At 39.6% G+C, this 14592-nt stretch overlaps 1 protein-coding gene across 4 annotated transcripts in view; it reads left to right on the top strand.

Annotated features, from left to right (window-relative positions):
- dock4b (dedicator of cytokinesis 4b) overlaps nt 1-4256 on the top strand; it is a 166579-nt gene extending 162323 nt beyond the window's left edge. For all 4 annotated transcript variants that reach the window (XM_042511801.1, XM_042511802.1, XM_042511799.1 and 1 more), the window contains one exon: nt 3032-4256. In XM_042511801.1, the coding sequence (XP_042367735.1) occupies nt 3032-3481 (450 nt within the window). In that variant the 3' untranslated portion in view covers nt 3482-4256. The remainder of the gene's footprint in view (nt 1-3031) is intronic.
- The last annotated feature ends 10336 nt before the right edge of the window (nt 4257-14592 follow it).

Here is a 14592-nt window from a genome sequence, read left to right as displayed (position 1 = left end):
GGGCCAGGAGAGGTTAACTAAGCGCTGAGTGAGCTTTTAATGAGGGCTAAAAAAGTTGTTTTCAAACTCTGGTGAAGTGAAGCTTGTCTTTCTGCTAACTGTTATCTCCTTTTGTGGGGCTTGTCACGAGCAACGGTGCTAAGCTCCCGGCTTTGTTGCGGGTGTGATGTCTACTAACGTGTGACAGCTTCCGAGGATACGGTTGTTTGCACGTGCTGGTGTAGTCTGTGTGTGTGTGTGAGGTGGAAAGAGAGAGAGATTCTGGAAAGTGTGATTGACAGCTTGGCACTCAGCATGCTCTGTCAATCAGATTTGTGTGTGTATCCCGGCACGTTTGTGTGTACGTGTGTGCATGTGCATGCCGTGGCAATAGAAGAAGCCTGGAGCGGGGAACCAAGCTGCCCATCACAGCACAGCCAGAGACGGGTCCTCTGCGGACCTCCAGCAGGCCCCATTATCTGGCACACATGGTGAACACACACATCCGTCAGTGCAGCCAGGGGCCCATTACCAGACCACAAACCCCAGGACAGGAGTGAACCTGCAGAAAACACACGGTGCCAGTTCGACGGGGCTGCACTTACTCGTGTGCAGAGCTAGAAATGATATTTAGTGCTCGCCGCTCTCTGGAGAACTGGGTCAGGAGTTGAAACTGCTTGTCAGCGCTATATTAAACACACAGATTTTTTTCATTGTGCTCGGCCCAGATGTGAAAAGGTTTGTCCAGCAGTGCATATCAAATGGATACCTCTTAGTGCGTGCCCCGTGTAGCATGAACGATACAACCTTACTGATCAATTGTATACTCCACTAGATCCAATTAAGTTTCAGCAGATATAATGGCGGCATGGTGTAATTGCTTAGAAAAACATTTTTGATGAGCGATTGGATTTTTTGAGGAGGGGGAAGAGCGGCATATTGTGTTTTTTCATCTCGGTGCACAGGGCCGCTTGATGGAGTGTAAAAACCTGGCCCTCTCAATCTGTTCACTGACTCGTTTTTTAAAAACTATTTATTGTGGCTGTAGGGCTGTGTCAGCACGCGCGTTGGAGACAGCAGAAAAAGGGGCGCACACAATATGTTTTTATGCTTGCCATATTTCTAAAGCAATGTTTTTTATGCACGTTTTGCAAAGTGGTAACTAGTTTTTGCCTCTTTCTTGTGAAATGTTGGATACTTTCACTTCAAGCTGCTAAAAGTTGAGTAGAAATTGCTTAGGGCCATGACAAATAGTTATTTTCAATACACTGTTTATTTTCTCCATTAACAGATTTTTTGTTTTTCAATCACAGTTTCTTAAAGCCCAAGATGATAATTAAAATTGCTTGCTTTCACGACCGTCCAAAACCATATCTGTTTTAGATATCTGTATTAATTTAATCAATTCCATTTCCCAAACATTGATTTATTTGTGTAAGCCCTTCACAATTTCAACATTGACAGCCACTTATTATTATTATTTTTGCTATTTAAAAAGCGATAGTCAATTAAATAAATTATTTGAGAAATGCACTACTTTGGCTCAGATGCAGCTGCCTCGCTGTTTGTAGTCACCATACCAGCCTCTCGCAATGTCAATTCTAACTGGCTACACATCGCGAGTAACAGCCTATTGACAAAGAAATGACAATGACGGCAAAGATGGAGACAGGAGCTGCTGCGCCGGTGAGCGAGTGAAGCTGTGAGCCGAATGCAGCAGATATTAATGAAGGTGTTAAACATCACACATTGTAACGTTCTGCTGTTAGTAACAGTAGATACTGTTGATCAAGTATTTTAATTATTATTTAGTGGTTTATTCAGGCAAAAATGGCACATATTCACTATATCTGGATTCTAAAATTTTAATATTATTTGTTAATTCTTGTATACTGATTTTTTTTCGACTGTTGGTGGGACAATACAAAATGTCAGCTTGTGCTCACAAACGATGTAAAGGCCATTTTTCTCAGTTTGTTTTGACATTTCATAAACTAAAAGATTCATCAAATAACTAATTAACAGAGTAATTGATAATTAAAATAGTCACTGGTTTGTACTTGTAAGGGGTGCTATGTTTCCTCTTAAACAATTACAGGAACCGTCCATATTTTTGAGCCTCGATGCTTTTTTTCAGTGTTTCCGTGTCAGGAACAACAGTTTTTTGAACTGGTTCAGAATTAAGAGAGACCACTACAGCCGCAGCAGCGAAACAAACTGCTATGTAATCCCTACATGCAGTAAGTTACCGCCAATTTACGTCCATTAAAAGTGCTTGCTGTTTTTGCCACTGACGGGTTCAGATTGGTATTTTGATTGTCTGACAACATTATGGGAGGGACCAAAAAGGAATGGAAATATTTTTCTTTACTTTTGGCTTTTCTGGTTTGTGTGTTCTTCTGTGGAACCTAGTGTCACTCGAGGAGAAGTCTTGTTCTGAAATCTTGCAGACTTTGCCATGTCACTGAAATCAGCTAAATATTCAGCCATGACATTGAAAATCTTTTAGATAACAGTAAACTATGCTGTTTGTACTTCAACACAACAAACATTGCCACAGTTTTTGTTTTTTTCTAGCAACATCTCTTGCAAGATTTGAAAATGTGACTTCTCCTTGAGCGAGATTCGGTCACAATGACAAACAAACCTGCGAAAGATACAAAAAGCGTTCTCTCCAGGGCCCTTATGTAACGTTTTTACAATACGGACACTGTCAGTGGCAAAAACAAGCACTTTTAATGGATGTAAATTGACTGCGACAATTACCCATAAGGACTGCATTGAAGTGGTAACCTCGGAAACTGGACTGTTGTCTCCACTAGTCACTCAGACACAAAAACTTGAAATACTAGGGTCCCTTTAAGTTTCCCTTTAATCAGCCTTCAAAATATTTGCATTTTTTGTGTGTGTGTCAATCAACTAATTATTTCAACTTTAAACTGTTTTGATTTCAAAGGGCCACAAACCATAATGTCTGCTATATACACAAAGAAAGCATGCTTTCACATGATTAAAATACATGATTTTCTTTCATCCTCTTTCTCCCTCTTAGACAACAGTGCCGCCCTTCACTCCTTCACCCACTGAGTGCCAGTCCACCAGCCTGGTCTCCAACTCCCCCGTCCTCTCCGGCAGCTACTCCAGTGGCATCTCCTCCCTGAGTCGCTGCAGCGTGTCGGAAGCTTCAGGCACCGAGCTGCCTGCAGGCGACCACCCTCTGGCTCCTCCCACCACCCTGCCAAACTCAGTCTCCAGCAGCTCGGACGAGCCGATCCGCAGAGAGAACAAGACCCCGCCCCCTTACAGCGTGTACGAGAGGAACAACCCCCGCAGACCTGTGCCGCTGCCCCACAGCCTCTCCATCCCCCCGCAGCAGACGGACCCCCCGGCCCTGCCCCCAAAACCTCACCAGCTCCGCACGGGCAGCATGAAGCTGGACGGAACCTCCGACCCTCGAGTCCCCAGACCACGGCCTCTGCCCAGGAAGGTGTCCCAGCTATAGGTGCTGGTTCGTTCCAGGTCTGGAGCTCAAAGAAACACACTGGCGTATTTTGCACTTTTCTACTGGGCACTCACTTGTTTTTTGTGATCTTCAGTTCGGCATTCCTGACGTACACTCCAATAAAAGACACAGGCCTCTAGATGAACAGGCAGTCAAAAAAAACAAAAAAAACTGAAGAAACGGTCGAAAAGTTTCGTTTTGTATTTACTAGAGGGCATTGACTTTGACTCGGTCATTCCGCACTTTTAGCTCTAGTATGTATAATAGGTCACCACATGGTCAACGTATGTTTACCAGAACACTCTAGAAAAACACAGTTTTGATAGATGTAATAATCTCAAATATATGTATATTGGTATATATGAGAATTGTTTTTGCCTTAAGTATTGGAAACAGAGTCTTTTATCCGTGAGTCTTGCACGTTTTTTTTTTTTAAATGACTCCGTACGTTTGTATACTGTTTGGCTAACAAGGTGCTAGAGGCCTCGAGTATGCATTTCAGTGAAGTGTAGTAGAAACGGGTGTGTTCCCATAGTCATATCCACACAAGCAATGGTACAACGAATGATCACTATAATGCTAAAACGATGATCACGTTTTGACATTTTTATGGATATATAACAAACGTTTGGTAAAGGTTTCTTTGGCCTCTTTAACTCCACATTGTTTTAATGTAAATCAGAAAACTAGAGAGGTTTTCAGTGGGAAGTTGCCACATTAACCAACCACTCTACTGCCCTTTTCTCTCTGGAATCTTCAAATTTTAACACCAAAAATTGCCCCCATTAACAATGAATTCATGAGCCTGGACCAAACACACATGGAAACCGCTGGTGCAATTGCATGCTTAGAAGCTGGACTTTGCCTTTGACCATTGCCATTTATGTGAACACACCCTATCCCTCCTGCATGATGTACATGACAACAGATCTTTATGGGTGGGGGGTTACCAAGTATTGTGCCAAAGGAAAATGTGCTGTCAAGGAACTTGTTTTGGAACTGGGGACCTGGAATCAACAAGCTCGGAAACTGAAAAGACATTTCGAGAAAGAATTTTCACCCAAAAAATCCTAATTCAACTGTAATCTGTGGATCAAATGTAACCTGATAGAAGCACAAACAGGATTTAACATGAGTATTATGACCAGTACTGTTATTATGAACTCTCTATTTGATGACACAGTAATTGGAACAGAGTTTCACTGTCAGCAGTCACCTTAAAACACACAAGGACTGACGCTCTATTGAAGAAATATTTACAAACTAATCATTGTCAAATATTTGTACAGTTGAGATTTACTTTGTGTTTGATTAAAAAGATGGACGTGCGATGACTGCACTATAAATAGTTGCTGAGTTGCATTGCTGCAGTGAAGTAAGTGTTCTGTGGCAGGCACATTTCACAATGTTTTGTAAAATAGAGGACATTTTTGACATAAAATGTTCTTTAATCTTTAAATCCGTGCACCATTTTTTTTTTTTTGGAGGGGGAGGGGTAGCTTTAGTATTGTTTGTATGTATCATTTTTGTATGGTTAATTTACTTTTAAATTTGTTGTGAATTTTTGGAGATTAAATATTCACATTAATCAGTACTTGAGAACCTGTAAATTATATGATGAGATTAATGTAAGTATGCCAAATATACAAATTTGTGTATTACAATTAATGTAAATATTGTGTTTTTAACAAAATGTAGCTATAACAATTTACAGCTTTGAATGTAATGTTGAAGCAGCAAATTATTATTATAAATGTTCAAACTTTTATGGTTTTGTGAGTGTAGAAAAACTAAGGTCATGCATAATGACGCCTAACACATTTACAACTTCAATAAACTGCCCTATGTAATACAAACAGACTCACTGACAGATTTCCATGCTATGAGACCTTGGAGAGGTATGACTTTAAATTTGTCTTTTTTTATTGAGGTTTCACATACATGAAAACACTCTCTCAGTGCTGCAGAGATAATAAGTGATGCTCCTCCAGGAAATGATTTAAATGGCCACAACCTGGCCCACATCCTATTCTGGGAAGAACCAGGGGGAGATTTAGGAAAAAAGGGTGTGCAATTGTTGGCAGGAACCATATGTAATGTAAATCTATCCATGGCAATAATTATAATATATATTTGGGGGGGAGTAAATATGCTAAATATATGCTGAACTTATTCCAATATATTGATTAAAAAAATGCATATTAAAAAAAGTCTAAGCTACAACAGGAAACCACACATATCTATCCGAAGTTACCATTGGAAAATGCTATCATAATCATAAAATAAATGCAAGAAATTTGCATTATAATTACTACTGTTTCTAGTATTATGGTTGACTGTATTTGTGTGTTGTTTTCTTTTTTTTTGTGAAAACAGGCCAATTTGCGAGTACTCCTCAATACACCCTCACTAATGTAAGCTATGGTAGCTAAGTTACCTGTGGTTAATTGGCTGCACATTCACCCAGTAACCAACTGTGCACACAGGAATCCTTACAAGAATGACTTCAATGGCCTTGTACACTTGAACATGAAGAAATAACATAAAAATATTTTTAAAATTTTTAATTTGAACCTTTAAACATTGCTGCTCTTGGGCATATTCTTCTAAATTAAGTCTTTCTTATGTTATATTAAATAGCTAGCCTACTGAATGTGTCATTCATTACCTGTTCTGTATTTTCTTATGATAAATAATATAATATAAGTGGAAACATGATTTCTAATTTTTGGGTCGGGGGCTGAGCACCCCCTCTAGATTTGGGCCCCCCAATGTTGACTCCATAGCTACAGCCTTGAATCTATCACTCTTTGAAAGCACAATTAGTGAGGTAGGTTAACCTAAAATGTTAAAGTTAAGCACTGTGGTTAAATTTTGTAAAGTAAAACTACTCTAGATCTGCTCAAGTAGATCCCTCTGGATTTTCTTGGCACAGTTAAGAAGATTGGCCCATTTATCATGTAAGGCAAGAGGCAACAAGCCCCACCTGCTGGTAGCAGAAAAAAGTGCTTTTTTTTTTTTTTTTTAGGTGGGACTGAATATTTTAAAATCAATATAGTTCTTAATTAATTCATTACATTAGAAAATCTTAAATTGCTGTTAATTGTAAATCATACAATTGAAGGTCAGTGGCTCCAGTCTTGCCACGTGCCACTGATTGCTGCAACGTCATCGGCTGTTTGTCGCGTGCTGTTGTCGTTGGCTCAGTCGAAGTTAACTGTGATATTTCAAGGAAGATAAAGGACGCGGTGGCCACGAGCAACGAGGATTTTCTTCGACAGCACAAAGCCTCTGTTTTGACCAAAACTGTAAATTTAAGGCTTTTATCCGTACCGGTATATTGTCAGGAATCACTTTTTGAAAAAATAACCACATTGAAGGTAGTGTGGTTCTCCAGCCAGTCTGTCAGAGAGGAGTTTTTTTTTGTTTCGCTTCACCTGTGTTTGTAATTCGGAGGAGAAGATGTCAGCTGGCCTGGAGCAAATGGACAGCGAATATAAATGGAGTCCTGAGCAGTAAATTGAAGAAAACAGGTATGTGCCCAGTCAGCGTCATTGGTGTTGAAAGTATGAAAAATGTGGAGTCGCGTATTATGTCAGATGCGTAGCTTAATTTCGCTCAAAAGCTATCGGTCTGATTTATTTATTTATTTTTTGTCTATTTCGTCCAGTAGTTTGGTTTTATGTTATGCCTTCCCTTAGCCCCAACTGTGCTTAATGTTAAAGCTAATGTTTATTGGCAAATTAGCATGCTAGCAGCCTAATCTAAGACGACGAGTTTAGTACGACGTTGAAGCTCGTTTCCGATTTGTAGTTTACAAATCAGGAGTTATGGGAAATGTAGTAGACGATGCGTAACGACGGATTCGGCTTTTTGCACCTAGTACATTGGTGAAAGCATATTAGACGTATTAAGTAAAGCCTAAATATTATCTGAAACCTTTCAAATTTGTCGAACCTTTATGCAAAAATGCAAAAAAGGACGATATCACAGCTTTTTTCACATGTAGACCACACTGAACCAGGTCCAGATCATAAACGACTATACTCAGACGGGCCAAATTTGGATTAGATTATTTGAGAGAAGCTAAAGATTGTGTTAAACACAGTTTTATATTTGTGAAACCTCTATTTTATTTGTGAAAATACAGAAAAGGGAGACTTCACTTTGTTTTTCACATTTAAATCACATTGAATGAGGTCTCTTTAGAAAACCAGTATACCTAGACTTGTCAAATGTGATCTAGATTATTGTAGAGAGGCTACATATTATCTAAAACACAATTTTAGATTTGTGAAGCCCATATTCTACTGTGAAAATGAAAAAAACCCAAAAACATTTCACTGCATTTTTCACATTGAGGATAAAGGTTTCACAAATGTCAAACTGTGTTTTAAATAATATCTACCCTCTATGAGATGATATGTAACTCTATGAGTCCAGATTTGACCTGTCTAAGTGTAGTGGGGGGGGGGGGGGGGGGGGTATATTAATTTGGTATTTATATTGAAGATTCATGGGAGCATAATCTAGTGTCCGGACTTTTGTTTTTTCTTTTCTTGTATTATCTTTTTGTCCACCACCTAGCCTTTTTGTCGTCTGGCAGTGCATGCTTTTTACAAACTTTCTGTTGAATTGTTATCACAGTTTGAACTTCAAAATGAAGGCAGGGAAGAGATTTGCTATAGCGTTTGTGAAAAAGATAAAGTGAGAGTGAATTCTATAAAGGAAGACCATGTGTCTCTAGATTTCTGACAGGACATACTTCTGGTGCATCTGAGTTTTTGTAACGGTATTAAAGATAACACTTCTTTGATCCAGTTTATGAAAGATTGGGGGCTTTTCAGACTTCTAATTGTGGAGAATAAGTCTCCTGGCTACAAGTGAGGCAACGCTATAGAATTAGCTTGGGGTTTAGAGATGTCTCCTCCCATCCCTCCCCTGAAGTTTGTCCATGAAAATGTGTGGGAACCCTGTTTGTAGCGATAATTGTGACTCATTTCATGTCCCTTCTTTCAAATCAGATTACACAAATTTCTCTTTCATGCAAAGGTGTACAGTAATTGGCTCAGTTGTTAATCTACTCCTCTCCATAGATCTCACATCCTTTGGCATCTACGGGCCGCGCGTTAAAGCCTGTCGAAATCCCCCTGTGGTCCACACATGGTTCAGTGGCTGCAGATGAGTTACTGGTGTGTGATAAAAGAAGACACATTCACACAGGGGAGAAAGTTCCCTGTTCATCACAAAGCTTTTAATTACCCCCACACCACAGTCAGCACTACAGCCTTGTGTCGATGCAACTGTACCGCTTGACCGAGGGACCTTGAGCGATTGTAAATTGTGTTGGTGTGTGTGTTGTTTCACTCTCTCGCCTTGTGTAAACACACTGTGTGTGCAGCACTGTGATTGGGAGATGAAAACACTTCACCTGTCAGCACCCATCATAATTGTTGGTGGTTGGCTCTAATTTGACAGCAATTATCATGTCGGGAATGAATCCCCGGCTAATGGCAGAGTCTCCTTGCAGCAGAGGGCGCATACTACAGCGACGGAAGAGGCATGCCTCTGCCATTCAGCGAGCCTGGGAGAATTGTTGTCGGTTACAAACCTCTGCGGGCTTGTCAATCCGCCCATTATTGAGAGAAGAGCTGCATTCTGCTTGTAGTAGCGGCTAACAAAGCCTGTACTGGTTAAAAGGACAGGAGGGTTTTAAGCAGGCGACAAATTTCTGCTGATCCCACACATTGACATGTCACATTTGTGGGCACAGATAGCTTCCTTATAACAGCCGTAGCTGGAGGGCACGGAGCTGTAATAGCATGTAAATATTATGAACCTGCGGAGTAATTGTAGAGATGTTCAGCACATTTCTAAAAGATGCAGCATTCATTATACCCTGCACAAGATTTTTTGCCAAACAGTTTAGCCCTATTATAAAAGCACTAAACATCCTCCGTTTATAGCATTCATGGCTGATGATACATAATTATCAGGGGAGAGGCAGTGCTAGGTATTAATTTAAAGTTGCCTGGGGCGAATTTTGGAGAACACACAGCCGCAGAGAAACCCAAGGTGTTTGTCTCGCTCTGCAAATCTCTCCAGGGAGAGGAGAAGCTGGAGCAGCTCTGCAGGGAGCAAAGAGCCTCCATCTCAGAGGCACACCGAAGAGAAGTTTCAAAGAGAAACTCGCAAGAATAGATGGCGTGTTTTATCTTTCTGCTCCACTCGTATATCTGCTCTGTTGTGTTCAGCAGCTTATGGGAGATTTTCACCTGACAGCTTCAAATACTCCAGGTTGTTTTTAATGGCACGATGACTGAAGTTTAATTTTTTGACTTGCGCTGTCCTCAGAGGAGGACTATTGCCTCAGCTGAATGAGGAGTTGACTGCTAGTTTCAAATGCTTTGAATGCTGAGGAGGAGAACAAGACAAAAAGAGATCAGGGGAATGCAGGTGTGTGTGTTTGCACACTGACTTGTGTGTATGTGTGTTAGACTTACTGTATTTTTTTTCCTGCAGATTTGTGAGTGTTTTTCTAAAAACACCGCAGGAAGGTGTAGCGCAGGGTTCAACCTTTGTGCTAACAATACAGAGGAAAATGACTTGACTGTTAAAAGCGTTCATCCTTTTTTACACTTTGCGGCAAATCAGGTTTGACTGCAAAGTAAATGTGTTGAAAATTAAGTTCTTCATGATGCTAAATAATTGAATTGGATTTGTTTTTACACCTTTTTATAAACCTGCAGAAAAAAGGCTAGTTGGTTGGCTTTAAACGGCTTTAAAAGCAAGACCAATATATCAGGTACAGGCATGAATCCTTTTTAAAATGAGCATTTGTTAAAACAAGACATAGAAAATATGATGCTAAATAAAATGGCAAAAATACAGCCCTTATCAGAAACGAATAAATATCCCGTATCATAATTTTACACCCCAAAAGACCTTCTTATTTTTTTTTTTTTTTGTGACGCATCATCAATCACCTTTATTCAACCCACTTTTTAAACTACTAAAACACCAAACAAAAAATGTTCAGTGTTGTAAAAAAGCAAGCAGAAAGAGTTAATAAAAGTATTCTCTATAACTCAGATGAGCGTACATTTCTTTCAGATGTTGCCGTATCAGATGTGAATTATACCTCTGTGCACTTTTAAGACCTACTGGCATCCCCAGATTCTGGTTACCCGCATTTGAACATTGTTTTTGCATTGCTGTTGTATTAAATTAATTTTTATCTGACTGCAGTATTTGGTTTGGCATACATTAATACTGCTATTGTAGAATATAAAGTAGAATACTCTGTATTTTTGAGTCTAAGCTTAAAGGTTAGAATTTACTCAAACTCTTATTTCTGAAAGCTAGCACTGTATCCAGTGAATACATTTGTCCATTATAGAGTAGCAGCAACATTGTCGTTTTATATTCAGGTTAAAGCCAGTGATTTTCAAAGAATAAGCCCTGATTCTAAAGAATTTGGGATGTTCTGTAAAACATAAATGAAAACAGTGAAATAATTTACACATCCTTCTTGACTTATATGCAATAGAATGCAGCAGCAGAATGCAGAACTTTTAAAAATATACGCGTATTTTAAATTGCCTGCAACATGCTCCAGAAAAGTTGGGACATATACGCCACATATATTTATCACTGTGTTACATCCCCTTTTCAGTGAGCATATGGGAACCGAGGACAATAATTGTTGAAATTTTGAAATTGAAATTATTTTCTGTTCTTTCATGATGTATCACTTTAGTCGCTCAACAGTTTGGGGTCTCATATTTTGCGCTTCATAATGCACCCCACTTGTTAAACAGGAGACGGGTCTGGACTGTAGGTGTTGTAGACTGTCAAATCCTCAAATTCCTTATAATTAGGGTTAAGTAAGGGTTAAGTTTTGAGGACTTAATACTTACCTTTGACAGCATTTGACTCAAAATAATCAAATGCATTATCAGTGCCTCGTATGCTAATCTCATGCCTCTTTAGACTCTCTTATCCAGTACTTAAACCATCCTACTGCAGTTCTCTCATTATCATATGCCCCTATCCTTTCCAGTGAGTCATCCTCTGAAGGTCAGCAAATGGCTACCCCGTTTACTGAGCTTTTGTGCCCACCACGTGTTCTCGATCTTGGGCTCCACTCCAACCCCTGTGGTTCGGTAGTCTGCACGGCAGGACCAAAGGGCAGCTGCATCAAGACTTGCATCAGGCCAGCCATGCTAAAAGGTACTCTTTTGCCCTTATCTAACCTCTCGCTGTCACCCGCCCTCATTCTCCGTGGGGGTGTATATTAAATTAAATGTTAGGCTCTCTCCGTCTCTGCTCTCTTGGGTGATCGCCTTAGTTCTGCCTGGCTAGTTCAGCTGTGAAGAGGCCTTTCTTGTTTCTCCTACACACATGAATAAACATAAGGTCAGGTGAGATTTTGAAGTGTTGTCCCCATAAGGGTTTGCTGGAGATAAAAAAAACATCTCAGGGGTTACATAAGGGCAGGAAGGATGGCACAGGGAGGGCAGTGGGGAAGTAAACCTCTGTCAGGATGAAGTAGACTGCTTTGGACTTGGGTAGCTTTACTTGGAGTACATTATGATAATGTTAAAGAGGAGTTACCCTGTCTGGAGATTGATGTAATTGGGACAATACTGGATATTTGAATCACCTTTATTGGACAGATGACAGATACATGTACATATATGAGGAATGATCATTCCTCATAATATATATATATATATATATATATATTATATTTTTTTTTTTTTGCATTGCTCTGAAGTATTTACACAGAAAAAAACATAACAGAACATAACGGCAACAAATGGACAGTTAAAGGTAAAAGGTGTGGAAAAAATAGGTTTTTTCTCTCTCTCTCTCTCTCTCTCTCTCTCTCTCTCTCTCTGTATGAATGTATGTGTGTATAATATATATATATATATACATATATATATGTATAATATATATATATATATATATTATATATATATATATATACATACATATATATACACATACATATCTCTATATATAAGCCAAGTGTTCACCACAACCAGCCAACAAATAGTCTGAAGAAATAAATATGGCTATAGATTTCAATTGTTATTTACAACATCTACAACATGCACGTCTGTCCTTTCTGGAAGAGTTTGTCCTTAGGTGATGTGAGGGTCTAAGGGCAGAAGGATGTTATATGCTGTAAAGCCTACTGAGGAAAACCATGTTTTGTGACTTACATATATATACACATACATATCTCTATATATAAGCCACGCGTCTACAACTCTGTATGAATGTATGTGTGTCTATCTGTGGAAATATATATATATATACATACATATATATACACATACATATCTCTATATATAAGCCAAGTGTTCACCACAACCAGCCAACAAATAGTCTGAAGAAATAAATATGGCTATAGATTTCAATTGTTATTTACAACATCTACAACATGCACGTCTGTCCTTTCTGGAAGAGTTTGTCCTTAGGTGATGTGAGGGTCTAAGGGCAGAAGGATGTTATATGCTGTAAAGCCTACTGAGGAAAACCATGTTTTGTGAAAATTGGCTTTATGAATAAAATTGAATTGAATTGAATTGAAATGGACTGGATGATTATGCACAGAATGTGCATGTATCCATGATGTCTATATACTGTAAATACAGCGTGTAGGATTTATTTTGACAGTTACAGATGACATATACATAACAAAAAAATGTTGCCTCAGAAACTGGAAAATTGTAATTTACAATGGTAGCAGTGTATGTATTGGTGTTGCTGTGTTACTGACAGTGTGTGAATGATTTAGCTGTTCATCAGAGCTAAGGCTTGTGGGAGGAAACTGCTCCTGTGTCTGGTCAGTTTGGTGCACAGTGTTCCAAGGGACATACCAAGGGGGCAAAAGTTGGAACAGTTTGTGTCCAGGATTGAAGGGTCTGCATGGATGTAACCTGCCTGTTTTCTAACTTTGGAAATGTATAAGACATGGCTGGGGGACATGTACAAATGATTCTCTCTGCTGCCCTGACTTTTCACTGATTCAATCCACATGGTACTTTTTGCGCTGGTGCAGAAAAACCAGACAGTGATCAGAGAATCCCAAAGCTGCACAGTGAACAGAATAAAAGGTGTCCTTAATTATTGTGTAGCAATAGTTGCGTCTGCTGTTATCTCTGTGAGGAAACTCAGATGTGTTGTCTGTGCTGTGGCAGTTCGTGGCTGTGGTTTTCTCTGTTTAAATCCCCAAGAACAATGAGCAGTGAGTCTGGATGATTTTGCTCCATGTTTGTAATCTGGTTAGCCAGGTGTTATATGCTTCACTAACACACGCCTGAGGTGGGCTAAAGGCCCTAAACACTGACCAGAATGAATGAGGAAAACCTCTGTGGTGAATAAAATTGTTTACAGTCCATAAGAGTTTCTAGGAGAAGACTGCATATTTTCTTCATCACAATGCCATATCCCAGTCTTTATTTGTTTTAAAGCAGATTCTGCCTCCCCTTATTTTCACAGTTAGCTCTGTATTGCAATTCGCTCAGAGGAGTTGGAAGCCTCGATGGAATGAGTATGTGCTCACCAAACCAGGTTTCAGTGAAGCACAGAGTGGCAAATCAGCAAAACTCTGTGTTTGCTCTGTTGAGAAGCAGCAGTTTTCTAACTTTGTTGACCAGAGAGCGGACATTTGCCAGATTTATTGACAGGAGTGCAATTCAAAATCACCGCTATCGCAGTTTAACAAGCGCCCTAGCTCCTTTCTTTCACCAGTGTCTCTTAGTAATCCCACAGAGAGCTGCAGATCCTCTAACTAAAGGTTCTGCAAAACTTTCCAGTTCAATGAAAAACCGTGAAAAAGTTTGACCATAGGTGGAAGGTTTAAAAGTTTCTCCCTGGTGTGATCAGAAAGGGAGAGCTGAAAAACTGAACAAATAAACAAAAACACACCCCGCTCTGTGGAGAGATACTCCAATACGCAATAACATTCAAACCACTGGCAGGTGAAGTGAATAACTGTGATTGTTTTGTTACAATGCAATGTGGATGCCACTTGACACACACCACCCACCACCCACCAAAACACGTTGCAGACCACAGGATAATGCAGCCTGCCT

Source organism: Plectropomus leopardus, chromosome 22 (assembly GCF_008729295.1).
Source record: "Plectropomus leopardus isolate mb chromosome 22, YSFRI_Pleo_2.0, whole genome shotgun sequence".
Taxonomy (NCBI): Eukaryota; Metazoa; Chordata; class Actinopteri; order Perciformes; family Serranidae; genus Plectropomus; species Plectropomus leopardus.
The sequence above is the reverse complement of the archived record's forward strand: the minus strand, read 5'-3'. Positions and strand labels throughout refer to the sequence as shown.